Genomic DNA, 11,500 nt, shown 5'->3' with positions numbered 1-11,500 from the left:
GTAGAGTACAGAATGTGGGCGTTCAAGAGAGGCAAACGCAGAGTGGATCCTTGCTCATTTAGTAGCCACATTTTCGAAACTTTAAGTATCATCAGTTATGAATTGTCTTCATTATGTATAAAATAAGTTTTTCATTTTTTCATCACTTAAAAATTCAGCCATAATGTCCAGTTGCACCTTGAGTAAGGAAAAGTTGTGCCACGAGTAGGTTCTTTTGTACCATCTGAACCGTACAGCCCTGAGAACATCCAAGCACGGCCTTCTGTTGGTTAATTCAGGGTTAAATGACGACAGTGGCTTTTTCTCCATGAATAGATGACTCAGAACAAAAATGTTAACGTTCTACCCTTTTGTTCATTTAACAACCAACCTTAACTTTGACTTTGAAACATCTGTTACTTTGCAAATCAAATAGTCTACATGTGTTAGTTTTCCTTTCATTTTGTGCCGCCATTTCTTGCCCAACAGGTTGTCTAGATGAAAGCAGTTTTTTTTTTTTAACCCTTTCAGAAAGCATGACAAATACTGAATGAGGATATTGACCTCTAGAAGCTTCATTACCAACAAGAGATTCATGACATTGTCTTTGGAATTGACTTTTTTCCCCCCCTTAATGTTTCTATGTAGACGCTCAGGCCGCTCCAGGAGTCGATCCCCTCTGCTCTACTCTACTCGTCGCTCTTCTTCTCGTTCTCGTAGCAAGAGGCACACTTCCTCTGTGGGAGCAGGGGGCGGCTCCCACAGCAGCCGACCTGCCAGCCGTTCTCCCCCCTCCTCAAGATTGCCACTGAACTCCAGCTTGGGTGCAGAGCTGAGTCGCAGGAAGAAGGAACGGCAGGCTGCTGAGGCGGCTGCTCGGGCTACTGGTGGTGGTGCTACCCCTCCTTCAGCACGCAAAGCAACAACCTCCACCACCTCCTCACGCCCGACTAAAGTGGAAACTCAACATTCTGAAAGAGACTCGGCAGCAGCACCAGTCGAATCTCAGCCCCCACCACCTACGCAATTACCACAGGATGCTCCCAGTGGTGAAGATCAGGTTACTGCACCTCTGCCCTGCTCTGCTAGCTCTCCTGCTCCTCCCCCGCCTCAGCCCTCTCCCCCTGTGCCACCTGTTCCAGCCACCCCAGTCCCACCACCACCCCAGGCAGAAACAAATATTCAGCCTCCTACACCCTCTGCCCCACCTAAATCACCAGCTTCGATGCCCACACGCAGCCCCGTCCGACAGACCCCGCTCAAGACGTCGACTCTGCCCCCCTTGCCTTTACCACCCATGTTGCTGGGAAACACTCAGGACAGGTGAGAAGTTACCCTCCTCAAAACACAGGCGATACTACTCAGTGGTATCACAACAAACCACTCAGTCATCACCTTTAGTATTTTCATGATTTTATGAATTATTCTTCACATCAGAAGATTTCCAGTGTTGCAAATACCTAAGGATGCCATTTTTAAGCCCACATTCAGTGACATTGCATCATGGTCTGAAGCCCACACGTTTCTTATAGCCATTCTACGTTGCACACTTTTCCTCTGTTATTTATTGTCAACAACTATGCTTTGGTATTGAAATCAGATGATTTTAAATAATACTGTGTTTTTCAACGGCAGTCCAAAGAAGTCCACCCATCCTCAGAGGCCAACTAGGAAGGAGAAGGAAGTTCGCAACCGGCCATCACTCATTGACCTTCCACTACCGCCAACCTTGCCTGGAATTGACTCGTCACCCCCACAGTTGCCTGTCCACCAGGCTCCACCACTACCCCAGACAACCCTTAAGAAGAGACCAAAGTGAGTTTAGTTTATTTCCTCCAAGGGCAGGGCAATATTTAACAAGTGTGGTCACGGTTAGGCTTTGTGGTCAGGCTTGCAGCTGCAGCACAGAGATAATACAGTCTTTGTTATGAAAATGCTTTAACTTTTTGGTGGTGTAGTAGTAGGAGTAGGAGGAGGAGGAGGAGGAGGAGGAGGAGGTAAAAGCAGCCTGAGGGACAGCGATGGTGTATCATGCTTGAGTCAAGTTTTTAAACTCAATGGCAACTTAACAACATTAGAGCACTCCTTGAATACGGATGTGCTTTAATTTTTGGACAAAATGATACTGAAGTTAAAGGCATAAGCCACAAGCTTTCATCTCCTCCATGTATATTGTTGATTGTTGAGCCCTCACTGCTTGTCAGATGTGGGTCTGAGATGGGAAAAACTGGAAGCGGGTCACAAATTAGTGCAGCCAAATACATCAGCAGTTCAGCCAAGTCTTGTGTTCACATCAGTGCCAATCAGACCTGGAGCCAATAAAAACTCATGTTTACTGCAGGGCTGTTTGACCAAGGGGTGAATGCTGATTTAAGGCTGTTCCCAATGCAGACAAAAGCACAACGTTAGCATTTTTTTTTTTGGCAAGTAGGAAAGGAGCTTAAGTGAGCTGTTGTTTTCCTTTCGCAAACCTTGTCCCCTTCAGCAGTATGCGCTGATTTTTGATGAGTTTTCTCAACTTTCCAGGAATTTGTGAGACGGGTTTTTTGCAGGGGTGGAAAGTGGGGGCAGGGTTGACAAAGAACCAGAGGGATGTAGAAACCTTCTTGGTCTTTAATCCGAGTGTAAACCTGATTGATTTTTTTTCTTTTGATGCTTCCCAGGATTTGTTGCCCCAGATATGGTGAGCGCAAACATAACCTGAGTGACTGGGGCAAACGATGTGTAGATAAATTTGATATAATCGGCATCATTGGGGAAGGCACCTACGGCCAAGTGTACAAGGCCAAGGACAAAGATACTGGTAAGGAAATCATAATAAATGATCGTTTTTTTGGATGAAAACAAACAGTAATGTAATTCTTCAATATTCTCTCCAACCAGGTGAACTGGTGGCTCTGAAGAAAGTGCGCTTAGACAATGAAAAAGAAGGTTTCCCCATCACAGCCATCAGAGAGATCAAGATCTTGCGGCAGCTCAAACACCGCAGTGTTGTCAACATGAAGGAGATTGTGACTGACAAGCAGGATGCACTCGACTTTAAGAAAGATAAAGGTACGAGGGCTTACAATCACATGGGTATGTGTGCTCTTTGCATCGTGACCCTTTGTACCACTGTACATCGTTTACTGTAGTTTATGGAGCAGTGGATATATTTATGTTTAGAGTTTGGGTAACATTTCACTCTGAGAATACACTTGAAAGACAAATATTTTAGATAAATTGCATCCACATTTGTAGAGTCACGACAGACACACAAAATTTCACGTGTCACTGTAATTACGTTTTATTGCCCAATTTTGTGCTTCCCGCTTTGTTTTTCTGCATCAAACTTTTAAATTTGAACCCAAAGAAAGCAGCATTGACATTTTCCTCTTGAGATGAGTGGAACAGGGATGGGAATTTCACTTCAAATTGAATGAAAGCTCTGTAGTTCAGTAAAAATGTCTGAATAATACCAGAGGCTGTTAAGAAGCAGATATTAGGCAATTTAAGCACCTTGCTCAAGGGCAACTTAGCTCTAGGTTCCAGATTAAGATATGCATTTTCCTTGTGTGAATCCACCATGCCTCTTTTTTAGGGGCCTTTTATCTGGTGTTTGAGTACATGGACCATGACCTTATGGGCCTGCTGGAGTCGGGCCTGGTCCAGTTCTCCCATGAGCACATTCGTAGCTTCATGCGTCAGCTGATGGAGGGTCTGGACTACTGCCACAAGAACAACTTCCTGCACAGAGATATTAAATGCTCCAACATACTGCTAAACAACAGGTAATTACTGCTGCAGAGCCGAGGACTTTGAAACACAGGAGACAACAAATATAACAACACTTTCAATGGATTATTGATATTGTCATTGTTGGAATGCATACACTGGATAATGCAGTGTCTTCACACCCTGCCGGGGACTCTGGAACTCAGACTTGTGATCGAGTATGACTTGGGAGGAATAAATCAACACGGAGGTGGAGAGGAATCTTTAGGTGGTAGAACTAGTGCATGTTGTGATTTGCACTGAAAAAACAAGCTAAATACATTTTGCAGCGTTTGCTAGAAATAAGCTTTATTTTTAGCCTGAAGTGCTGCTCGTGCGATGGCAACGAATGAAATACGTATCTGCTTGGTGACTCCTCCTGGTCAACTTGCTCTCGTAGAATATTGCAGGTTTCTGCTCAACATTTATAGGGCTGAACCATTTTGTGCCTACTTGGACAGACAATTTCGCATGACTTGTGATTTAGGATTTATGTGCTCTTCATTTTCACTGTAACTAATGCGTGATTGTTATGGGTTATGTACAAAACTGTTATGTTGTGACACATTTCACAATTTGTAGGTGGCACTCTCGATTACTTGTATAGTCCTACATTCATTGTGGTTCCTTTCACACTGCTGGATTTCGTGTTTCAATTTGAGACCGAGATCCAGCCTCTGATCCGGATAGTGACATTAAATCTGTCCCGAAAGCCCTCACACTGCAGTATCCTCATGGCAGAAAAATAGTTTCTGACAGTCTTGCATTGTGAACAGCCCCTTGACTGAGACCTGAAAATGACCCAGAATCTCTTTGATTGCTTCACTCAGGAATAAACCCAACTTTAGATAAAGACACCAGGACTAAGATATAAGAAGTTATCGGTGAGCTGACTGAGTCGTTCCATTTATGGGAGCAGCCAGGCATTTGTCACTCTGTCCATTAGATTCAAAGTAGTTTCGGATGAACCATCCACATCGGCGGTAGATTCATCATGTTTTGTGAAGTTGTGCGGTCTCGCTGAATCATTGGCTATAAACCAAAGTTACCCACATCCATTATTGTCCCACAGTGGGTTGAAAGGCAGCTGCTGTCTGTAACCGTTTCAAATCCAGAAGCAGCCCAATGCTAATGACCACAATGCAAGGTAACATTATGCAGTTTTAGTAATTAGACACAGCACAGAACTGCTATGAAGGAATATAGAATGTTGTCTAAATCCAGTGTGCCAGTAATAAAGGGTAGAACATTGAAGGGTTTGCAGGATAACTGAAATTAGAAATTATGAAGTCACGTTCCAGTTTGCTCTTCTGGCCCTGCAGCTCTTCAGCTCACCGAATGGAGTTCAGACATTTGTGGCATATTTGAATGATTCAATGAGATGAAATACTATTGTCATGCTACATTGCATGCTAAATGAAAAAATAAACACAGGTTCAAGAAATGGTAAGTTTTGTCGTTGCATATTACTCACACCTCAAATATTCAAATCAGCAAGATGAGTTAAGTGTTTGCTGTTGTTGAAGAGGTAGTTAATAATTTGATGGTTTTTTGGGGGGGGGGGGTTGTCAGCAGTTGGTGACGCTGCTTCTAATCTCAGATTTTGTTATCTTTGTTTCTTTGTTCAGGGGTCAGATCAAACTGGCTGACTTTGGTTTGGCTCGGCTTTACAATTCAGAGGAAAGGTAAGATAAGAGTGTTTGTCATCTGCATGTTTGACCCTGTTTTCTTTAGGTAGAACTTGTCTGCCCGCCTCTGAAACATGGACATCAGATTTATTAGTGCGTCTTTAAATGGAGTATAGCCACGGTGGACGTAGACCTCTTCATGCGCCGCCTTTATCGTTGACTCTCCACTAGATGGCGCTAGATGCGTCTTTCAGAGAGAATCCAACTGAATTGTTGTTGTTTGGTCACTAGGGGGCAGACATGCTCCACAAATGAATGCTGAGTCTCACTCCGCTCACTCTCTCCCTCCCTTCAGTCGGCCGTACACTAATAAAGTAATCACACTATGGTACCGGCCCCCTGAGCTGCTGCTGGGAGAGGAGAGGTACTCTCCAGCCATCGATGTGTGGAGCTGTGGGTGAGTTACCAATTCCCCATGTGTTGGTTCATGCATACTGACATTACTTCCTCTTTACAAACACTTGCTTGCCAATTCATCAGCTACACTCAGTGAAGAACAAACACATTATATGGCAACAAATCCTCTCTTTGGAAGATAAAAATGCTCATTTTTGGTATTAAATCACTTTGAGGGTGTTGATTTAGTTTCATGGTTATTTTGGAGGCTGTAATTCTTGATGCTGTTGTACTTTACTTTTCCTCATATTTTGTCAACCCTGATTCAAGTGAATGGGATGGACTTAACGTAGCCTCCCACTTGACCACTAGAAATCAATGGCTCTCTCAAACAGCTGAGACTGAGCATTATAAGCTGCTTTTAGTGTTGATTTAGTGCAGTGTGCTTGTGCTATACCTCACAATTATTTGAAATATATCTAATATATGAGCAAATGGGTGCATATTTTAATTTTAGAAACGCCTTTAAATTTCAAACCAAGAGTAGGTGTCAGTTTTCCCATCATTTTCTTTGAATAGGTGTCTGTTTCATCTCGAAAACAATTAATAAATTCAGACGAATGGAAAACAGAAGAGCTGCACTGTCGGTTTTTGAAAAAGTGATGTGCCAGACTGCACATCTGCCTTCCCAGTAGCCTCTTACTAGATGAAAGCTTCCCTGCCACCTTGGTATACTGTGATACTTTAAATGAATGGAAGGAAAACAAATCTAATACGGAAATAAACAATACAGATAAGTAGAGCATCTTTTTAAGTCATGTATTATGAGCAGACTGGATGTTTGCGGCACGATGAGCCTGTTAGTTTTCTTACCCTAAAGCTTTGTGGGCATGAAGAGGCAATTTCAACCAAGCCAGGCATGAGAAGCTTGATTTTTACTTTTATGCTCTCATGACTCTCATGACTCTCATGATTAAATCTTTGACATGCAAATCAGTTTGATTTTTAGCAGAAAACTGAAAGCTGAATATTCATGCTGAAGCTGTGCACTTAATCCCCGTTTTTTTTTTTTTTTTAAATCCACTTGCACTTATTTACACATTTTGACATGTTTTTTTAATTTGCAAGACAGCAACTGTTCAGTGGGACTGTCTAATTGTCTCTGCCTGTTGCCTGTCACGCCTCAGGTGCATTCTGGGAGAACTCTTCACCAAGAGGCCCATCTTTCAAGCTAACCAGGAGCTTCTGCAGCTGGAGCTCATCAGGTAGGCCGGCCCATCCTGAACATTGCATCTCAAGTCATTTGCTGTGTTTCCTCACCGCTGACCTCATGTCCTTCTGTCTGGCAGCCGTCTTTGTGGGAGTCCCTGCCCTGCAGTCTGGCCCGATGTCATCAAACTTCCCCTCTTCAACACCATGAAACCCAAGAAACAGTATAGGCGGCGACTGCGAGAGGAGTTTGCCTTGTATGTGTACATGTCAAGCTTCCCCAAGCAACTGTGCTCCACTCTTGGTCAGTTTCCGCAGTTGAAATCTCTGTTCTGCTCTCAACAGTTTACCCACCCCTGCCCTGGACTTGCTGGACCGAATGTTGACCCTTGACCCTGCACGGCGCTGCACTGCTGAGCTTGCGCTTAACAGTGACTTCCTCAGCGATGTGGAGCCCAGCAAGATGCCGCCACCTGAGTCAGTAGATCCCTGGCGTCTGCGCTGCCTGCCTCACAATGTCAAAACTGTTAGGATGCATAAACACAACTCATATTCAGCTCCATTCATATCCTGTATGCACAGATGCGAAATAATCCATTTTGTAGCTTCTGTATTTTTATTTTGTTTAACTGTCTCGTTCTTTTTGATTAATGAGATACTTTCCCTCCAGTCTTCCTCACCACCAAGACTGCCACGAGCTGTGGAGTAAGAAGAGACGGCGTGCACGTCAGAGCGGGCTGCCCGAGGATGTGCCTGTGCCCAAAGTGCCCCGTAAAGAGGTGTCAGGGACCTCCACTGGAGAAAACAGTCGGCCCCAAAGCAGCCCACCTGGAGCCCCACCACCACCTCCCCCAGGAAAACCCCCCACCGCAGCCATCACAGAGAGTGAGTTGTCAGGTAACAGCTGCCTCTCAAAGGCATTTAACCAGAGTACTGGTCGTCTACAGACGATCCATCGAAACAGTTGCTAATTCTGCTTGTTTTAGGAAAGTGAATGCTGCCTCTGCTTTTATTTTTTATGATTGTCCTTGTTATTACTGTGTCTATGAACCCACCTCCTGTGAGCTGCTGCACTGTTTGCATATGTAAAGTAATTTAGGATGATTTGACAGAAACATGCTTCCTTTTTTTTTTTTTTTTTTGACTGTTACATCATTTTACTGTTGTAATTCTAATTGTGCTTTGTGAATGTATGCATTCAGGTCTGGGTGCTGCTACAGAGCAGCTGAACCAGACAGAGATGGCGCTACTGCTCAACCTCCTCCAGGGACAGACAGACCTTAGCCTGCCTCAGGTGGCCCAGCTCCTTAACGTCTCTAATCCTGAGGCTCTCAGCCAGTCATTGTCTGCGCTCAGTGAGGCTGTTGACCACCAGGGGGCTCCAGAGGACCAGGCCCAGGCTGCTTCCAGGTCCCAGGCCTTAGAGCTGTCTGAATCCCAGGAGCTCTCACCAACATCTGGAGATCCACCTCACATCCAGGAGGACCAGGCCAATCTGCTGGCTCTTCTTTTGGGCCATTTAATCAAGCCACAAACCGAGGAGCAAGGCGATGAGAGCAATGGCGTCCAATCAGAGGAGGCACTAACACGCGGTTCATCCGCCTCTACTACTGATCGCAAGGGCAAGTCTGGGTTTAGTCTCTAGAAGGTGAAAAAAGGGGAACAAGGGTCTGGTGGAGATCACGGGGGACTTCAAGAATAAAGAAAGTCAGAAGAGAACAAAAAGTTGACTGAGTTTTGGTGCTCAGGTTTTTTTTTTATTTTCACTTTAAAATTAATATTTAGACAAAATGATGAAATCAACATGATCAATTAAGTAAATTAACTTGGTAATTAGACCTGTCATGCACCCCCACCCCTCCTTTATCCCTGACATTCCTAAACTCATACCCACCTTTGTCCCTGTATACCACCCCCCATCCGAAAAAGAAAATTTAAAAAAGTCAAGCAAAACACACACACAAAAAAAAAAAAAAAAAAAAAATCTAAATGTCTGTCTAGTGTCTTCATGTTACCATAGTTACCAGGAAATGGTTTGGTGCACATGGACGTCTCCCACTGGCGTACACAATAAATCACGTTAACGTCTAGTGTCATTCTTCGGAATGCAGAGGTTCACACTGTATTGTACCCTTCCGTGTTTCACCCTCTTCCTTGTTTCTTTCTCACGGTCTTTGTTTCTGTATCTGTCCCATTTCCACTCCTCCTCACTTCATTTTCATTATCAAACAGGTGTCAAGTCTTCATCACAGGAAGTAATGTTGCTCTAAACAGACTGTACTGTCACCCTTTTTATGAAGAAAGTCTAATAAATTATCAAGTGAAAACAAATGTTTTGAATCTTTAGACCTCAGCTGCATGTATTTCTTTTAACTTTGCTTTGTCACACATTTTCTTTTTTTTTTTTTTTTTCATTTTTTGTTTTAACTGTTCACCCTGACTCGGATATTAGTTAAAAATGTGATTAGTCGTTTGAATAAACAGTTTACGATGCCGCTGGCACTGGAATGGTAACGGTCCTGTTTTCTTCTGGTTATTTCTGAAGTAGTAGTCGGGGGGCGGGGTTACACCCTGGTTTGACAGTCTTGGCTTACTTTTAATAATGCTTTATATTCTCCTTAAGTCACCCTTTCGACTCATCCAGTTTTACATGCCCTTCCCAATGTGTTCTCACCAGAGTCACTTTTCTTTTTTCTCCCTGTAGGGCATTAAAAATAAATACTGCACCTTACATGCATGAATTAATGCTCTTTTTGTTTTGGTAGATTTTTACAACATATATTTTTAGCATGGTTTAATTCATATTTAATAAGTAACTTAAAATTAGACACTGTTTACCATCTTCAACTTTTATATTAAATACACAGGAAGACGTGCTTGATTATACATCAGATATTTTAAGACCTTGCTGGGTTTTTTTTGTTTGATGATTTTTTAGCGTTTGCAGATTAAAGTCGGCCAAGAAGACATAAACAGTAGCGTATAGTTACAGTGCACTTAAAATGTACTCCATATAAACATGCAACTCGCTCTTCCCTCCCTCTTGTGGTGAAGGTAGGAATGTCAACCTGCTGCAGTCCCATGCAGGGCACATTTATATATTTTTACTGTTACTGCAAAGTAAATGTAGCCTATACGTGTTGTTAGCTTCAGCAGTTGTGTTTGTAGTGATGCTGTCTCCTTACTATACCTTGACATCTAACGTGTAGTCCTCTCTCGTTTGGCTCCCTTCAGATGGTACCGCGCCAAAAAAGAAACTGCTCGGGGCCAACCAGGTGCCTCCATCTGGCGAGCAGCGTCCACCCTCTCCACCCGGGCCACCTCCATCAGCTCTACCCATTGGAAACGCCCAACAAGCTGGGTCTGAAATCCAGCCCGGCCAGGACATCAGCCCCGCTGTGGCTGCTGCTTTGCTCCAGCTCATCTCTCAACAGGACTCGGAAGCTGGGGCCTCTCAGCGCAGCAAGGACCCCTCTCCCGCTGTGGACAGTTCGGCCCGGGGACAGCCCCCTCCACCCTGGGTTGCAGACTCTCCACCTAAACCTCCGGCTGCAGCTGAGGCCCCAGCAGGACTGGTGACTGCTGCCTCTGCCACCACAGCACAGTTCCCTAAAGACCAGGACCTCCGCTTTACCCGTGGAACCGCCCGCTGACCCCTTGGTGAGACAGACACGGGTTTCATGGCACTGAAGGGAACGGCAGAGCGACACCTACAGATTATGACTCACTGGACCATGAGCAGGTAGTGAAAATTGAATTAAAGATTTTGAACATGAATGTCACTTGTGTAAGAGAGAGATTAAGGGCTTTTTCAGGTGTGGTGATGAACATCTGAACGATAATGTGATGTCTCCAGGGGGTTGTTTCTGCTCAGTCACTGACAGACACTGTCCACCTGCAGTTACCTTCTCTTTCTCAGCCACTATGGGCCCTGACTTGAATGATGTTCGGCTTCCAAGTTGCACGCCATCTCCCTGGCACTCAACTTTGAAAGCACCTGTGATCTACCTTTATTTTTTTTTTCTTTTCTTCCAAAATAAATGATTGTCATGTCCACTGCAGTGCCGACTTCTAACGAGGTTTTCGGTGTTGAGTAGAAGTCATCCTTCTCTTCTCTGTGAAGGAGATCCTGAGAGCTCGCTGGCGATTAGCTTGAAACGAAGTAGATCTGAGGCGACTGGCGCACCGATGAAAATACGAGAGAGCCATGAATTTAACACGCTGGCCCCCGAATGATCTCAGCCTAGCGTTACTGCTTTGGATGGCACTTACAACTCTGCACACCTGCAGGGCCGATTTTTTTTTTTTTTTTTTTAATTTCAGAAAAAAAAGGCAGTTCCATACTCTATTCTCTCATTAACTCGCCTGAACCAAGATGTGTTCTCTGCACACCAGAAGATTTGACTCCCTTTACATACAGTGCAGTAACCCTCTGTGTCGTAACAAGCCTGTAGTGCTCAAGTTCTTGTCTCTGATAACATGAAGCTACCACGCTATGATGGACTGCTCCATAATGCACACGTACTCTGCTAGCT

General features: G+C 44.2%; 1 protein-coding gene across 2 annotated transcripts in view; it reads left to right on the top strand.

The window, feature by feature from the left end:
- Window positions 1-11,500, top strand: part of cdk12 (cyclin dependent kinase 12) — a 15,210-nt gene that overhangs the window by 3,521 nt on the left and 189 nt on the right. The window contains exons 2-14 of one of the 2 annotated variants that reach the window (XM_086185836.1): window positions 628-1,302; window positions 1,615-1,794; window positions 2,643-2,782; window positions 2,863-3,033; window positions 3,560-3,749; window positions 5,361-5,417; window positions 5,716-5,817; window positions 6,944-7,021; window positions 7,106-7,222; window positions 7,311-7,442; window positions 7,636-7,862; window positions 8,168-8,587; window positions 10,200-11,500. The exon at window positions 10,200-11,500 is cut by the window's right edge and continues 189 nt beyond it. In XM_086185836.1, the coding sequence (XP_086041962.1) occupies window positions 628-1,302; window positions 1,615-1,794; window positions 2,643-2,782; window positions 2,863-3,033; window positions 3,560-3,749; window positions 5,361-5,417; window positions 5,716-5,817; window positions 6,944-7,021; window positions 7,106-7,222; window positions 7,311-7,442; window positions 7,636-7,862; window positions 8,168-8,587; window positions 10,200-10,618 (2,908 nt within the window). In that variant the 3' untranslated portion in view covers window positions 10,619-11,500. The remainder of the gene's footprint in view (window positions 1-627; window positions 1,303-1,614; window positions 1,795-2,642; window positions 2,783-2,862; window positions 3,034-3,559; window positions 3,750-5,360; window positions 5,418-5,715; window positions 5,818-6,943; window positions 7,022-7,105; window positions 7,223-7,310; window positions 7,443-7,635; window positions 7,863-8,167; window positions 8,588-10,199) is intronic. The other variant, XM_086185837.1, reaches the window with a different exon arrangement.

This window comes from Aulostomus chinensis, chromosome 18, assembly GCF_037954235.1.
Source record: "Aulostomus chinensis isolate RoL2024-O1b breed Wild chromosome 18, RoL_Achi_v1.0, whole genome shotgun sequence".
Taxonomy (NCBI): domain Eukaryota; kingdom Metazoa; phylum Chordata; class Actinopteri; order Syngnathiformes; family Aulostomidae; genus Aulostomus; species Aulostomus chinensis.
This window is presented reverse-complemented; position numbering and strand designations above follow the sequence as displayed.